General features: G+C 37.1%; 3 protein-coding genes across 4 annotated transcripts; 2 read left to right on the forward strand and 1 right to left on the reverse strand.

Annotated features, from left to right (window-relative positions):
- Positions 1-929: 929 nt before the first annotated feature.
- LOC123206910 (probable ubiquitin conjugation factor E4) lies at positions 930-7565 on the forward strand. Of its 2 annotated transcripts, XR_006500153.1 has the most exons (17): positions 930-1991; positions 2273-2477; positions 2564-2715; positions 2815-3118; positions 3267-3419; positions 3847-4050; positions 4137-4249; positions 4346-4463; positions 4896-4985; positions 5088-5291; positions 5370-5465; positions 5574-5696; positions 6097-6189; positions 6301-6465; positions 6563-6652; positions 6735-7095; positions 7188-7565. XR_006500153.1 is itself a non-coding variant. In XM_044624193.1 (16 exons), the coding sequence occupies exons 1-16, from the start codon at positions 1129-1131 to the stop codon at positions 6912-6914; spliced, it is 3153 nt and encodes a 1050-aa protein (XP_044480128.1). In that variant the 5' UTR covers positions 930-1128; the 3' UTR covers positions 6915-7565. The 2 variants fall into 2 exon arrangements, 1 of the variants encoding a protein (XP_044480128.1); XM_044624193.1 differs by having other exon boundaries at positions 6735-7565.
- Positions 7566-8728: 1163 nt separating this feature from the next.
- LOC123206911 (UDP-glycosyltransferase 708G1-like) lies at positions 8729-10658 on the forward strand. Its single transcript, XM_044624194.1, has one exon. It carries the CDS (start codon positions 8754-8756, stop codon positions 10128-10130), a length of 1377 nt encoding a protein of 458 aa, XP_044480129.1. The 5' UTR covers positions 8729-8753; the 3' UTR covers positions 10131-10658.
- Positions 10659-11299: 641 nt separating this feature from the next.
- On the reverse strand, positions 11300-16935 carry LOC123206913. The gene is made up of 5 exons (XM_044624197.1): positions 16566-16935; positions 16358-16472; positions 15301-15530; positions 14365-15163; positions 11300-13788 (listed from the first exon to the last, which is right to left on the reverse strand). Exons 3-5 carry the CDS (start codon positions 15526-15528, stop codon positions 11582-11584), a joined length of 3234 nt encoding a protein of 1077 aa, XP_044480132.1. The 5' UTR covers positions 15529-15530; positions 16358-16472; positions 16566-16935; the 3' UTR covers positions 11300-11581.
- Between the last annotated feature and the right edge of the window lies 1 nt (position 16936).

The following is a 16936-nucleotide window of genomic DNA, read 5'->3' on the forward strand; positions in this document are numbered from 1 at the left end:
TAGAAGAAGAAGAAGCCATTGTAATAGTAAACTATATTTGTCACAGCATTTATAATTCGTAACCTGTAAGATTCCAGGAAATTTCCTGACCAGATTTTGCACATCTTTTCCCAACATTTTAGGTTCTTTTGTCTTCTATGTCAGGTACCAAAAGTCTCACATTGATAACACAGGATTGAACACATTAGATTCAAGATAAATTTGAGCAAAGTTTAAGTTAAAATCAATTTAAAGTTGATTAGACTTAAAAATCGAGTTAGTTTCAAGGTCAATAAGCTTCGCTCAATTTGAAGAGAGTTTAATTCAAGTTAAATTATAATATTGAATCAAATTTGAATTGAGTTCGGTTTAATACTATAATTTAGTTAATATCAATTGAAATGATATCGTTTTGATATAAATTAATCAAAATAATATCATTTTAATTGTTTCAAATTAAACTTTTTTAAATCTATGAGCATGATGAGCTAAAGACCCAAATTCGAGCTCAATTTACTACATTCACGGAATTTCATTTCTATTTCATAGAATTACTTTATGGGATAACAACCACTTATTGCCAAATTCAAAGTTTTAGATAAATTTAATAGATTCCACTTTATAATTATACTTAACTAAACTTATTGTCTTAATTAAAGATTGTACCGAGGTAAAAAAAAATAATAATAAAGTTACAGCAGTAATTCTACCATATAAATTGTCACGCTGCTAAATCATCGCAATAACAAAGCAATGAGGATAGACTTCCGAGTACTCGTGACTTCCATTTGTCAAAATTCGTTTTCAAATTTTAAAAAATTAAAAAAAAATTTAAACCAAGCCCAAATTCAGTAGGCCCAATGGATCCAAACTGGCCCATAAAATCCTAGTCCTAATTGAATGACGAGAATTCTTCCCTGGATTGATTATCAAGTAAACTACAACTACCTGAGTTATCTTTTTCTTGTACAATTCTTAACGACGTCGTAGTTTCACTCTCAAAATTTCTTCTTCTCCAATTCATCCATCAGTCACTGAATCGATAACCTAAAAACCCCTTACTTTCTCTCTCAATTTCCCTCAATTTCCGTTTGTATCCCGAGAAATAAAAAAAAAATCTGAACTCAAAAATACTAACATCGGAGCGCAATGTCAACGCACAAGCCGCAGAGGTCGCTGGAAGAAATCGAGGATATAATCCTCCGCAAAATCTTCCTCGTCCGGTTGACCGACGCCGCCGATCCTGTTGCCGATGCTCGAATCGTCTACCTCGAATTGACCGCCGCCGAAATCCTTAGTGAAGGGAGAGACCTAAAGCTGTCTTGTGATTTGATGGAGAGGATTCTTATCGACCGGCTTTCCGGCAGCTTCCCCGCGGCCGAACCGGCGTTTACTTATTTGATCAACTCGTATCGGCGCGCTCATGAGGAACTTAAGAAGATAGCGAATATGAAGGATAAGAAAGTACGTAGCGAATTGGAGTCGGTGTTCAGACAAGCGAAGAAGCTTTTGGTTTCTTATTGTAGAATTCATTTAGCGAATCCGGATTGTTTTGGTGGCAGTGATGAGATGAAGAGTAATAAACCGAATGTTTCCAATGTTTCGCCGTTGTTGCCATTGATATTTTCGGAGGTCGGAGGAGGAATGGACGGGTTTGGAGGAAGTAGTAGCGGTGGTAGTGGGGCTCAGTGTCCTCCGGGGTTTTTGAAGGAATTCTTTGATGAAGCTGATTGGGATAGTTTGGACCCGATTTTGAGAGGGTTATATGAGAATTTGAGGGGAAGTGTGTTGAATGTTTCTGCATTGGGGAATTTTCAGCAGCCATTGAGGGCATTGTTGTATTTGATTAGTTTTCCAGTTGGAGCTAAGAGTTTGGTGAATCATCCGTGGTGGATTCCCAAGAGTGTTTATATGAATGGGAGAGTTATAGAGATGACAAGTATTTTGGGTCCCTTTTTTCATGTCAGCGCTTTGCCTGATCATACTATTTTCAAGAGCCAGCCTGATGTTGGGTGAGTGATACTTTTGAACTCTTTTTAAACTAGCATTTTTTAAGTTTTTGAGTTGGAGTGAACACTCAAAATGCTGGCGTTTTTTGTTCTGACTTGGGAAGAAATCAAAGATGGAAAATTTGAGGTTTTACTTATTAACTTGATGTTTGTTTTGTTAAGTGTTGTGAATGTTTTTCTTTATTTACTTATGAACCAATTTATTTGACTGGTTGTGGACGCAATGTTTTCTGTGGAAGAAGGGTTTGTTATTGATGTATCAATTGTCTCTTTGCAATCACCAGCCAGCAGTGTTTTTCTGATGCCTCAACTCGTCGACAAGCAGATCTGTCATCGTCTTTTACCATGATAAAAACAGTAATGAAAGGTTTATATAAGGATCTTGGAGATGTTGTTCTCGCTCTTCTGAAAAATACAGAGACAAGGGAGCACGTTCTTGAGTATCTTGGAGAGGTGATAAATAAAAATTCTTCCAGGGCCCATATTCAGGTTATTTTTCCTTCCTTGATGTCATTATTATATAATTACTCTCTTCAATCTTCCTTAACACGCATCTTATGCAACATGTTTCTTAGGTTGAACCGCTATCCTGTGCAAGTTCTGGCATGTTTGTCAACCTTAGTGCTGTCATGCTTCGGCTTTGTGATCCATTCTTAGATGCAAATTTAACTAAAAGGGATAAAATTGATCCCAAATACGTTTTCTACGGTTGTCGTTTGGATCTAAAGTGAGGGCCTTATCTGTAGAAAACAATTATTTTCATCTTTATCTGATTATACATGTAATAACTGCTGATGTTTCTAATCATTTTTTGAATCTATATCAGAGAGTTGACTGCTCTTCATGCATCATCAGAAGAAGTTGCTCAATGGATTAATAAAGATAGTCCTGGGAAAACAGATGTCTCTGGACTATATAGTGATGGTGAGAATCGATTGCTACGATCTCAAGAAGCCACCAGTTCCAGCAGCTTTGCATCTGAACATTCTCTCCAGAATGTGAAGCTAACATCAAATGTCGGTGCAGGAAAATCTAAATATACATTTATCTGTGAATGTTTCTTTATGACTGCAAGGGTGCTCAACTTGGGCCTGCTAAAAGCATTTTCTGACTTTAAGCATCTAGTTCAGGTATATTGCTTGCATGGCTTCTACATGGGGAAGTGTTGAATACAAAATTATTTCTTTCAGAACTCTTTTTTTTGTTTTAACTTATTTAAGTATGCATTGCAGTACAGACGAATAGGAAAATAACTTATTAATTATTTATTTTATCCAGGACATTTCAAGAGCTGAAGAGACACTTGCCACTTTAAGAGCCATGCAAGGGCAGACGCTGACTCCACAATTGAAGCTGGATATAAAACGAATTGAGGAAGAAACTGAATTGTACTCACAGGAAAAACTTTGTTACGAGGCTCAGATTTTAAGGGTATATCATGTCTCTTTTTTCCTCTCCTCTCAACCCATACAAAAACACTCGCAGTGTATTTACTCTCCTGTGGTACCTTTGAACCTCTGTGTTGGTTAATAACATTTACATTTTTCTGTTGAATTTTTAACTCTTGTTGAGCATTGGAGTAATTTGACCAAGGTTTGAATCATATTATTTTGGAATATGGTCATGCCAATAAGGTTTATTGGTGCGTCAATTGATCTGGTGTGTCAGATGCATACCTATTATTTGCCTTTTAGTTCGTGTGCCAGAATAAGTTTTTTTTTTCCCCATTAAATTATTGGTTGTCAAACTTTTATTTTTTTTTCCTTTTTCGTAGTTTCTATGCCTTGTTCAACCAGAAATTCTCTCTCCTACTGACATTTTTGTCATATATTTTATTTGTTTTATTTTTCTTTCAAAGGATCCAGATCTTATTCAGCATGCACTTTCGTTCTATCGATTAATGGTGGTTTGGTTGGTTGACCTGGTTGGTGGATTTAAAATGCCTTTGCCATCAACTTGCCCAATGGAATTTGCTTGTATGCCTGAGCATTTTGTGGAAGATGCAATGGAACTGCTTATCTTTGCCTCACGGATTCAAAAAGTGTTGGACGGGGTCTTGCTGGTAGGTTGTGTTCTTTATTCAACAGTTTTGCCCTTTGTAATCACTCATTTTCATCATGACAAATGTTCTCCTGATTTGTATGGCAGGATGATTTTATGAACTTCATTATTATGTTCATGGCAAGTCCAAATTTTATCAGGAACCCTTATCTCAGAGCTAAGATGGTTGAAGTTCTGAACTGCTGGATGCCCCGTGGAAGGTGATTTTATGTCTTGGATATATTTTGCGGTAATTTCTGCCGAATTATGGTAACTGGATTATTAGCTAATTTTGGCCATTTATTTATTGTGTGCAGTGGCTCATCATCTGCCACAGCTACTCTATTCGAAGGGCATCAAATGTCTCTTGACTATCTTGTGAGGAATCTGTTGAAGTTATATGTTGACATTGAGTTCACAGGCTCTCACACACAGGTGATTCCCAGTTCACATAAGTTACACAGGATGATGGCCATCTAAACAGTGTATGTGACTTTAAAGAAATAAGGGTAATCTAGGGCAATCTTTGCAGAGTATACACATAAATGTTCTATGGCATGTCTAACAGTATTGCAAGGTTGGTCCATGTAGGAGCCATTCTATGCCAAGTATGAAGCATCATTATCTTTAGTTTTGGCATTGGGACTTGGGTCAATATTGTCATGGTACTCACTAGGTGGTTAGTCTTCATTGTTGGTTTCTTTAATTTGTTGTGTGTCTACTCATGAGACAGTTGTTAACTTGTTTAATTTTTTAACTCCCTTGTTTTTTTTTTTTTAAATCTGTTTCTTTGACAATCACAGATGTTTGTTTACCCTTATTTTATTGAGTTTTGTCTATTAATAGCTTCTTTTCTGTCCTGCACAGTTCTATGATAAGTTTAACATTCGCCACAATATTGCTGAACTTCTTGAGTACCTATGGCAAGTCCCTAGTCACCGTAATGCGTGGACACAGGTAGTTTTCTTATTCATTACCTACACACTGGGGATTTCAAGTTAACACTTCTGTTATTTTAATAAACAAACCCTTGGCTTGGTTAACTGTAATATTTTTCAGATTGCAAAGGAAGAGGAAAAGGGTGTTTATCTGAATTTCTTGAACTTCCTCATCAACGATAGCATATATCTTCTTGATGAAAGTCTTAACAAAATTCTGGAACTCAAAGAGATTGAAGCTGAGATGTCAAACACAACAGAATGGGAGCAAAGACCAGCTCAAGAGAGGCAGGAGAGAACCCGGCAGTTCCATTCACAAGAGAATGTTAGTGTGACTATTTACTTTTCTGTATTGTATGTAGTGAATTCACAAACTTTATAAAAAATATTATTGTGTGTTCAGATTATACGAATTGATATGAAATTAGCCAATGAGGATGTGAGCATGTTAGCATTCACTTCTGAGCAGATTGTGTCTCCTTTCCTACTTCCTGAGATGGTAAAATCTTTCTCCTGTTCACTGTTATATTTTAGCTATTAAGAATCAAGGACACGAAAGCTACAGTTGATATTCAATGAACCTAAGTTTCTGCCCTTTTTTTATCAGGTTGAAAGAGTGGCCAGCATGCTCAATTATTTTTTGTTGCAACTTGTGGGTCCCCAAAGAAAATCTCTTACTCTTAAAGACCCTGAAAAGTATGAATTCCGTCCAAAGCAGTTGCTGAAGCAGGTTAGCATTTAAACTTTTTTCTTGGTTGAATGTTCTTTCGTTATTTAATTTTTGGGAGTGAGGAATAAAACATAAGGTTACACAGATTTGCATTCTGAGATTACACAGTAAAAGAAATGCAACGTTTGTTATATGATATATTAAAGGGATCTGGGTCTTTTTCCTACTTGTTTCTTGTCTTGTCTTGTTTCTATCTAGGAATCATGGTTAGCATGTTATCCACATAGCGATTTCTTGTGTTTGTCACTATATGTACTTTCTGCAGAGGTTAATGTTTATTTATTGAATCATTTGCATATTTGATGATATCTTTTCTCTTCTCTACTGAATCTTACAATTTTCTTATTGTTATGGGCTGAAGGATAGCTAACTTAATAAACTTCTGTTGATATATTTGAAGATTGTCCACATATATGTCCATTTGGCAAGGGGTGATGCGCAAAACATATTTCCAGCTGCTATCTCCGGTGATGGTCGATCATACAATGAGCAGGTAATCCAGCTTAGTCAAAGCTTTCACGATAATTTTTTATTCAAGTTCGCTATTTTTGTCTCATGAGATTTGGGTTAAGTAACTCAATCTAACAAATCAATCCCACTTTAGTTGTTTGGTGCTGCAGCTGCTGTGCTTCGTAGAATTGGTGAAGATGGGAGGGTTATTCAGGAGTTCGTTGAGCTTGGTGCAAAAGCTAAAGCTGCTGCTTCCGAGGCTATTGATGCGGAAGCCACCCTTGGAGAGATACCTGATGAATTCTTAGATCCAATCCAAGTAATTTTTCTTTTTAGCTGTAACTGTTACTATTTTATGTAGGTGATCCGCTTCACATTGATTACTGAAATGTACATCGATTCTGTTGCTTTTTCAGTATACTTTGATGAAGGATCCAGTAATCTTACCTTCATCAAGGATCACAGTGGACAGGCCAGTTATTCAAAGGCATCTTCTCAGTGATAGTGTATGCATCCTCGCTTAGTTTTATGGAGTGTATAATTGAAAATAGTAAAAAAAATATTCTGGTAATTTTCTTTTAATTGCAGACGGATCCATTCAATCGTTCCCATCTTACAGCAGACATGTTGATACCTGATGAAGAATTGAAGGCAAGAATCGTGGACTTTGTGAGATCTCAAGAATTAAAAAGGCGTGGAGCAGGCTTAAACATTCAGAGCATGGAGGATAGAATACAGACAACCAATGATGAGATGTTGATTGATTAGACCAAATTATCATTACTTTAATGGATTTTCTAATGGTGAATTGGATTCACAAAAGCAGAAAAGATTCACGGGGATCCTGTTAAAGGTTCATTACGTACAGTTATTTTCATAGAATTGTTTCAAGACTTGATATCTCCTGATCCTCTGAAGTTATACAACATTACGTGCAATGTTACAACAGGTACAGATTTCTCTTAATTAAAAAGTATGAGTCTTTTGTGTCTCAATCTCTATGCCATCTTATTGTATTGTTGAAACAAACTTGAATTCCAGGCAAATATGTAACACTTCTTCAAGAGGGGTTTTGAGCTTCAGCCATGGCTGAATCACCATATCGGCATGGCATATCGCATCTTTGAGCATAAATTCACAAAATCCCATCTGGGTTTTTTTGGCTTCATGAAATTAGTGTCCTGGCTCTTGTTCAAATACTTCCATGTTTGTGTTGGGTTCTTGGTCTGTGAATTGTTTGCGGTAATTTTCCAGAAGGATTCTCATTACTGGGTTACAATCTGTGAATATTTTATTCTATAAGGTTACATTTAGTAATGGATTCAGTCTAGGTCAAACCCCAACAAGGTTCAGTTTGAGATCATTTGAGTTGTGATTTAAACTCAGTTAAAAAATAATTCAACTTTAGATTTTATCCAAGCCAGGTTGAGCTAGAATATTTGGATTGATACAAACTTGGTTTGTTTAAAAAAACAAATTCAATTCTTAGCTTGAATTTGATTTTTTTGATCTGTTTTCGCATGACACAATAGCCTTTTGCCTGGCATGCTTGTGGGCTAAGGTCATCACACTCTTGCTGTTCCTTTCGTGATGCTGTAAGACCAGAATACTGAAATGATGTATGATCACGTTTAGATGGTATGAAGTGAAAAATTTTGGAGTGTTTTGATGTTACTGAGGTGAAAAATTTTGGAATGAAATAAGTAATGGGAAGCAAAGCTTCTCGAGCAATGGCTTTGCAATTTGTGAAGTTGATTAGTTTTACCTACAGCCACAGCCTGGATCAACATTGATTACCCACCAACCAGCAGGAACTTATTCACAGGAAGTTCTCTAGTCTTTTGCTTTGTCATTTGAGAATAGTCACAAGACCTAATGGATAATTAACATAACAAGAGCCCATCTATCATTAAGGGTGGATTCGAATCAAACTGACTCAAGTTTAAATTTATGTTTGACTTGAATGAGTTAAACTCAAATTGAAGGTCTCATTCGACAGCTCGGCTCTAGTTTGACATTGTTCCATGTCGAACAACATTGTCTATCTTGTTATAATACTATTTACCCTATAATAACACTATTTATTTTGTTAATAGCCTTTTTAAAAGTGGAGTTTAAACAAAAGTTAGTTTAAACTCGACTTAAAGTTAAAATGACTAATTAGAGATTAAATTCGATCACAAGAAGTAGAAGAATTGTTAACGATGAACAAAAATGACAAAAAAAAAAGAATAATTGTTGGCAAGACAAGATTCAGTGTGACAATGTCGATGAACCCTCGAACTCGAGTTAAGCTAAAGTTTTAGTTCAAGTTTAACTTGTTTAAACCAAATATGAATTAAGTCTGGCCTTGTCACCCAGGAAAACAAAAAAGAAAAAGCATTGTTTCTTGTCAATCTTTCTTGGCCTTCAAGTAGAAATGCTGACCAGTTACTAATTTTCTATTTCACACATTTTGCAAATTCAGTGCATGCTAACCACAAAACTAAGTTTCTTCAACAAATTTGACTCAAACTCAGCACCAAACACACTTATAAATACATAAATCTTTCGTTATGGATTGATCATCAATACACTCTGTAGCCAAACCATCTTAGAACTCTAAAAATGGCAGATACCAATGAACTCGGGCCTCTTCCTTCCTCACATATTACTCTCCTTCCAAGCTCTGGAATGGGGCATCTAACACCCTTCCTTCGTCTTGCCGGTTTACTTGCTTCATGTAATGTCAAGGTCACCTTCATCACTCCAGAGCCACCAGTCTCACTAGCTGAGTCTCAGATTTTGTGTCATTTTTTCTCAGCCTTCCCTCAAATTAGTCAGGAAAAACTTCATCTTCTTCCACTTGACAATCTTTCTGCAGGTTCAGAAGATGACCCTTTTTACTGCCACATTGAAGTCATTCGACAGTCGTCGCAACTCCTCTCTTCCCTTCTCCGTTCATTGTCTCCACCCCCTTCTGCAATTGTGACAGACATGAGTTTGACAGCCGCAGTTGTTCCAATCACTGAAGCTCTTAAAATTCCCAACTTCATTTTCTTCACATCATCTGCTACAATGCTGATACTTTTTGTGTCTTTCCACATACTAGCTGGTTCAATGGATGGTGTCAAGATTCCAAGTCTAGAAGCAACACCCAGATCATGGATTCCCCCACCACTTTTACAAGATACAAATAATCTCTTGAAGACTTATATTATAGAGAATGGCAAAGCGATGACAAAATCAGATGGAATTCTAGTGAACACATTAGATAGCATTGAGCAAAGTTCATTGCTAGCACTAAATGGTGGTAAAGTTATAAAAGGATTACCATCAGTGACTGCCATTGGGCTGCTTCCACCATGCTGTTTTGAAGACAACCAACCATTAACATGGCTTGATGATCAACCAGCAGGGTCTGTGGTGTATGTTAGCTTTGGAAGTAGGACCGCTATCTCAAGGGAACAACTCAGAGAGCTGGGAAATGGATTGGTGGGTTGTGGTTATAAATTTTTGTGGGTGGTTAAAGATAAGAAGGTTGATCGAGAAGATGGCGAAGAACTGGTTGATGTAATAGGAGATGAACTAATGGAGAGTGTTAAAGAAAAGGGAGTGGCAGTGAAGCACTGGGTGAACCAAGAGAGCATATTGAAACACCCTGCAGTGGGTGGATTTTTGTCTCACTGCGGCTGGAATTCAGTGACTGAGGCTATGTGGCATGGTGTTAGAGTATTAGCATGGCCTCAACATGGAGACCAGAAAATCAATGCAAATCTGGTGACAAGTATTGGATTAGGGATATGGGAGAAAAGTTGGGGCTGGGGAGGTGAGCAGATAGTAATGAGGGAGCAGATTGCAGAAAAAGTTAGGCAGATGATGGGGAATGAGTTCCTGAGATCGCAAGCGATGCGCATTAGAGAAGAAGCGGGGAATCGGATAGAACTGCATAGGAGTTCTAAGAAGGGGCTGACTGAACTCATCAAAATGTGGAAGAAAGAATGAAGTTGATGATGTTTGCTCTACATTATTCATTCATAGCGAAAATTTAACATGAAATCAGAAGAAGAGAAAACTAGTTTTTGATAGAAGCATACAAGTATATGGCTATCTAATCTCATCAAAGCTATAACAACTATTAGCATGCCAGAAAAGAGTCAATATCAGGAAGTTTACAAACTGGACTATTATTTGCTGGAGTTGCATAATGAAAGTTCTAAGTTCTCTGTTTCCTGGAAAAGAAAACTATACCAGTTAAAGCCTTTAGTGCACTCTTTGAAACAACATCAACAGATAATCAATTACAATTTATGAATCATGATATGAGATCTTCAATTATGATCAACCCCAAAATCATTATCTCAGAATGGTCAATCTCAATATCACATATGAGTTGATTTTATTGACTCAAAATCTTATTCGAGATTTTTATTGACGTAATTGTTTTTCACACATGGGGTTGTGAGATTCTGCTTGTAAGTCCAATTATCAAGGACACAAAAATATAGTTGGGTCAATGCAAGGTGTTTTCATTGCCAAATGTTTTACCTAATTTAGATTCTTGCTTAAAATAAATTACAATAAACAATAGTAAAAATTCGGCTAATTAAATTTTTTATTCACTACACTAAAAGATAAATGAGATATAAAGATAAAAACAATTTTTAATATGATTTGACCTAATAATTGAATGTGTCATTGATATATTATTAATTATTATAAATATAATAAGACTTGATTTTTGCCAATAGTATAATTCTTGTGTGTTTATCTCAATCTTGCTTCTCTTTGTCTGAGTATTCTTAATTTAGACATAATTTTCACAATTTATTACTATTCTAATCTAACTAAAGCAGAATAATTATTAGCAGCATTATTTTGACTAGATAGAAAACGATCCTTTTCGCTTGACGGACAAGGGAGAGAACAGAAAAAGAATCTCGTTAGTGCCGGAGAAACAAACCACCTTGTGAAATTCTTCTTATTGTTTAGAAGTAAGAGACTTATCTAGGCTCCTAGATGATTTACTGATAAGAGACTGTTTAATATGTTAATATAGCTAGTCAATGACAGTCAATGATTAGACAAAGATGAGTTTCACTAGTGACACAAGGATAAAAAGCTGCTAAGATGGCTGGTAAACAAACTAACAAAGCATGTCAATGGGAAAAATATGGGCAACTCCAGAATCTAAAATTTGCTATATGCCAAACTTTCAGGAGCACTCCTGCAATTATAGTACATTAAGCCGTGAAGTTTCAGTTTAAGCTCAGAGATGAACAATGAAACTTATTTATGATGAAACACACAACTCACTCAAGGTACTGGGAAACCAAATTAAGGTTAAGAAATGAAAGCATGTACAAAGTGAATCTCCCTGGAATGGAAAACCCCGGCTGGCACCAAAGCCAAGAGAATTCTGATTCTCTGAAATCAAATATTCTTTCTGTTTCTGGCTATTTTATAGAGAGAGGAGGGCTACCAACAGGGTACCTTTGTCGTGGTGGACGTCTGGTCCTCTTCCCCCATCCTAGTAGGTTTCTCTCCTCCAATGCCACTTCGCTACATTTAGGTAGCTCAATCTGAGGTAGGCAAGCTGCAGGGTCATTAGGAGGAGAATCAGAACCTACTGATCGCCTCTTTCTCTTGCCCCCACCATTCTTCACAGCATTTTTCAGTGCCAAACTTGACTTCCAGTTGCCACCAGTGGCTTTTATCAGCCCTTCGATTGTCTGAAGATCCTCGGTTACCTCATTCTTTAACAGTGAAGCAAGAGCAGGAAGTACGTCCCTCTGAAAGTCCTTCCTTTGCCTCCCTCTCCTTGCCTGACCTCTTCGGGGTCGTTTAGGCATTAAGTTTTCAGTTTTTGAGTTTTCAAAAACTTCAGGCTCATAACTGCATTGTTCTACCTTAGTTTCAGTCAGTTTTAATGTCATAAGCTCAAAGTAATCCATCCCAATAGGAAAAGCATGTTCAAGAACACTTTCCTGATCCACTGAAACTGATCCAACCTCATTCTGAACATCACCCTTGTAAGCAGAGACAATATCTGCGAACCAATGAAGGGGATCTCCAGGAAAATCATCTGATTCCTGAGAACAGCTATCATCATGATTAGGCACACAAGCTGATGAAATGGCTACTAAAGCCTCAGCTGCAACCTGTCTTAGTCCTTCGTACAGCTCCTTAGATACATCTTGAAGCAAGTTAACAGGTCCTTGAACTTTGCCATCAGAATTTTCAAACCCAGGAGGTTTGCTGCTGTCAACATGTAGTCTGCTGCTTTTATAATGTTCAAACCCAGGAGGCAACTCCATTTCATTTCCAACTGCTGGCGCCTCCAAATCTATCTCCATTTCATTTCCAACTGCTGGCACCTCCAAATCTATCTCAAGAGCTATCTTCTGACTGCTTCTTGAAGAAAAGAGGGTTGGTTGAGCCAGTTCTTCAACTTCTTCATCAACAACAGACAAATTCAAATCAATATGATGTCTTGAATCAGCACTGTGATTAACTAATCCTTTCTCCATCTGACCCTCCACTTTATGCTGCTTTCCATATTCAGGTGATGTTGGATCATTGGCCTTCATACCATCAACAGCAACAAGATGGCTTGGTTTTAAGGGGGAAATAGGGGTAGCAAGATCCATAGATTTATAAGGCTTTTCAAAATGGGAGAACCTAGGAATTTTCCTGTTGCTTGAACACTCACCAACTTCAGTCTTCCAGTGCTCAGCATCAAGGGCGCACGTAGCTGACAAAGAATCCTGAACAAAGGTTTGTAAGGAGCTCTTTCTCATCATTTCAGTTTTATCAACAAATTGGTGGGAATAGTTTTGCGATGAATCTACATTCATCTGAGAAGAGTTTCCATTGCATGAAGGAACTGCCTTAAGCCAAGGCAATTCTCCTTGCTGGTTCTGCTTCTTTGTCCCATTGATAGAAACATATGTAACTGAATCATTCTGATAACTATTTGGAGATACTGCATCTGCTTTCTTCTCTTCTGTAAACTTGGAATCCATCATGGAGCCTAAATCCCTTAAGTTGTTTCTAGGACCATGCTGAGCAAAATGTTCAGAAGCAGAGCTACTGTCACTGATGACATTTGGGTGACCAAATCCATTTGATGAGCGGCAAACCCATGACTCTTTGGATTCCAACTGAGAACCAAAGCACAATTCATTTTGGTATGATGCTTCAGCTCTAGTGTTTGAGACAGATCTTGAACTGCTACTGACACCCAATTTGTGTCCAACAGGGTCAGGGCTGTGCATCAATGTCACCAAACTCTTACTTGACTGAGTAAAGGCGCTAACCAAGGGGTGTCCTTGAACCGTCATCACATTATGGCTTGAGCCAGGATAAAGCTTCTTCCAAGAAGAAATGGAGGATGAATCAGAATTGGCCGTATTAGATTGAGGAATAAGTGGGTTCTGATTAGGAAAACGGAAGGCCTCAATGGATGCACCATTGTTACTTTCACATATTTCGATACCAAAAATTTTCTTCTTCTGATGTGATTCCGTCTTCTTTTCTTCAGACAAGATGAATTTTGAAAAGCTGGAGTTCCTAGGTTCAACTTGCTGTGACTTAGCAGTTGCAGGTAAATCCTCTCGAGAATAACTCGCATGACATGGACCTCCATTGCTTCCAGTTTGGCCTATAAGAAGCCAAATCAATCTATCAGTTTATATTAAACAACTTTTTGGTACTACTTATCCTCTCTTTGGTGACACTAAAACAAATAAAAACAAATTAATAAAGCAAAATGGCACCTTTTAACACAGAACAATAAAGCCATATTTGGAACATACTTGCCCACAATGAACATTAAGTCACCTTTCAGCCAGGTAAAAGAAAACTCTTTATGTATATATACATATTCACTTCAGTGTGGAAGTAGATTCCGCTTAGAGGTAAATGCAAGTTGTAGAAATGGCATTCGGAATATCATTCTCCTATTTATCAGGATGCAGGTAAACATTTTTTTAGGTTTTATTTTTCTAGACATTATTCTTTACATTTTCTTTTTCTCTGCAATTTCATCAAAATATAATTACTTCTACACGATTATCAAGATGGAAAAACAATTGGTTCTTTATCAGCCAGTTCATAATTTCAAAGGGTATCAGCACTTGTCATTGAGACTGATAAAAGACAGAAGCACTGGAATTACAAACTCAAGCAAATTTAGAAGGCAATAAATTTAAACCAACAGTGCAAAATTAGGCCTTACCAGCTTCAAGGTTATACCCTGGCCACCCATTTTGTTGCCTTTCAGTCTCTAAATGCAAATTGCTAAAGCTGACCCCTCTTTCCTTTCCTTTGTGGGGATCTTGGGATAATTTATTATCCAAGCAGTGAAAGCTAGAATGTGAATACGAAGATGGAAACCGTCTTTCCATCTCATTGTTGGAGCAGATAATATTTCCCAGAACATTTGTGGAAGCTGAGACAGATGCTTCTTTAACCTTAACATGTTCATTTAAATTACTTGGTCCCTGGGGTTTCCTCATATATGAACTCGGACTAGGCCCATCACCAGAGTGAAAAGATGAATTCCCAACTCTTTCAGGAGTCATCGCATGGTCCCTGCTAAGGAAACAACTACCCACTGACACTCCAGAAAGCCCTTGACCTTCCCTTTCATAATTAACGTATTCTTCAGCAGGAAGTTCAAGATCAATTAACCTTCTTTGATGCTTCTTGCTTTCAGATTCTGAAGTCTCGTAGCCCGTCAATCTTAATCCATTTTGTTTAGGACCATAACCGGACTGCATGGTATTCTCTTTTATGGATCCAAAATGACGTTGGAAGCTGTCAGCACCAGAAATAGACAGTCTGCCATGAGTCAAATCCACCGTGGACAAACTGGAAATATGCTGCCTAACTTTTTCATCTGTGAATGAAAATCCAGATGAATAAAGATTTGACCGTGATAGTCTTTCCGGGATCAGATGTTTGTTTAATTCCCTGCTTCTCATATCATTCATCATGTCCCTCTGTATGTGATAAAGACGATGAAGTTCATGGAGCTGAAAAAAGATCCAAACACCAATAAGTTCAGAAGTGATGCAACTACCGCGCCTCAAGTACTAAGCTTTTAGAACAAACGAGAGCCTCTAGGGGTTTATTGTACCATATTACAAAACTTCAGTCTTAATAAGCATACCTGATGCTTGAACATAGATTCATGCTTCAATATCGTTTGCCTCAATTGTTGCTTGTCATGTTCCTCCTTAACATCTATTGCTTGCCTTGACATGAAAAAATCATGGTACTGACCAAACGTATTGCTTTGCTGACATAAAGACCAGCTACCACTGCCAGTATTGTCATTTAGATCTCTCAAGGAATAGTAACCTGGTAGATACATCTTAGACTGTACTTCAGTTCCCATTCCTGCATATGACTCAAAAAAAGCACTAAATTAACTCGACTGAGAAACATAGTTAATACAATCCATGGAACCATAAGAGTAATTCTTTGCTTTGCAAACTTGATGCAGCTTCAAATATAAGAAAATATTATGAAGCTGGAAAAAAATCTTCTAACTGGTCAAAAGTAGTCCTTGGAATTACTCAGAAGAAAATACTTATAATGTACTTAGAAAAAGAACCAGAGAGAGATGTGTTACTCATTTTGATGGAGAGATTCAAGATAACAAATTGCTTAACCAAAAATTTGTTTCTGAAAGTTAAACAACGAACAGAGAGGCGCAAATACGAACTGAACTTTTACTAATTCCCATGATGATCCCCAGATCTTAAAGCAGATCTTCTAAAATGGAACTTATAATCAAGAATGAGAATGAATTCTACATTCCATAAGGATTGAACTCGGGAGTCATGAGCAATGCAATAAAGCAGAAGCTCACAGAGAAAATCAAGCAGCAAATTCACTATGAGAAACACAATGGCTATTAGCAAAATCACAATTTAGCCCAATTCCAGAACCCCATTCAAGATTTTCAGATAAGGAATGGAAAAAATTTAGCTAAAAACTAGAAATAGACACAAAAAACACCCAACAAAAGAAACAATTAAACTAACACCATGAAACCCTTGTTAACAACACAATGCATAAGACAAATTGCCCAAATCATAATTCAGAATAAGAAGAAAAAAAAACCACTAAACAATCATCAAACAGAAACATCACAAGATGAACCAGACCCTAACAACAGCCGTTAACAACAAACGATCAACCCAAAAGAAATAAAATTTCACCTCATAACTATATCCTCCACCACCCCTTTTATCAAAGCTCCCTCCCGAATTCACCAAATCATCCTCCATGACAAATCATCATGGTCATCATCATCATGACCATGAGTCAAAACACCTGAAAAAGCCATAGAAGAAGCTTAGATCGTCATACCAATCATAATCACCAAACAAAAGAACAAAAGCAAACTAAGATCTACTGGCCCAGTACCTGATAACAAGATAGAGAGATCCCACATACCCAGATGATAAAAATGGGATCTTTCTTCTCAAAAAAAAAACAAAAAAGCGCCGAAAAATAAAAGGAGAGAGAACTGAACCCCCCTCAACAACAACTGATACAATGAGTTGAATGACTTGAATTTTGTCAACTTGTAGTCTCTCTCTATTATATTCTATATACTTTGCTTCACCTTTGGCTCAAGTTCGATGATTTCTTTAACCAAATAAATATCGGATTTAATTAATAAAGGGGTTGATTGAGGATGTGAAAGATATGGGCAATTTTTTCACATTTTCTAGATTCTCTCTACCTTCCATGCTTTTTGGGTACACATATTTTAAGTACTTTAGAAATATGCA

This window comes from Mangifera indica, unplaced genomic scaffold, assembly GCF_011075055.1.
Source record: "Mangifera indica cultivar Alphonso unplaced genomic scaffold, CATAS_Mindica_2.1 Un_0053, whole genome shotgun sequence".
NCBI lineage: Eukaryota > Viridiplantae > Streptophyta > Magnoliopsida > Sapindales > Anacardiaceae > Mangifera > Mangifera indica.

Excerpts from the sequence above, each read along its gene's own strand:
- LOC123206910 (XM_044624193.1), top strand. The coding sequence starts at position 1,129 with ATGTCAACGCACAAGCCGCAGAGGTCGCTGGAAGAAATCGAGGATATA. Across the intron at positions 2,716-2,814 it reads GGTTGTCGTTTGGATCTAAA|AGAGTTGACTGCTCTTCATG; the intron begins GTGAGGGCCTTA and ends AATCTATATCAG. Across the intron at positions 4,051-4,136 it reads TGTTGGACGGGGTCTTGCTG|GATGATTTTATGAACTTCAT; the intron begins GTAGGTTGTGTT and ends TTTGTATGGCAG.
- LOC123206911 (XM_044624194.1), top strand. The coding sequence starts at position 8,754 with ATGGCAGATACCAATGAACTCGGGCCTCTTCCTTCCTCACATATTACT.
- LOC123206913 (XM_044624197.1), bottom strand. The coding sequence starts at position 15,528 with ATGGGAACTGAAGTACAGTCTAAGATGTATCTACCAGGTTACTATTCC. Across the intron at positions 15,164-15,300 it reads AATCTATGTTCAAGCATCAG|CTCCATGAACTTCATCGTCT; the intron begins GTATGCTTATTA and ends ATCTTTTTTCAG. Across the intron at positions 13,789-14,364 it reads AGGGTATAACCTTGAAGCTG|GCCAAACTGGAAGCAATGGA; the intron begins GTAAGGCCTAAT and ends GGCTTCTTATAG.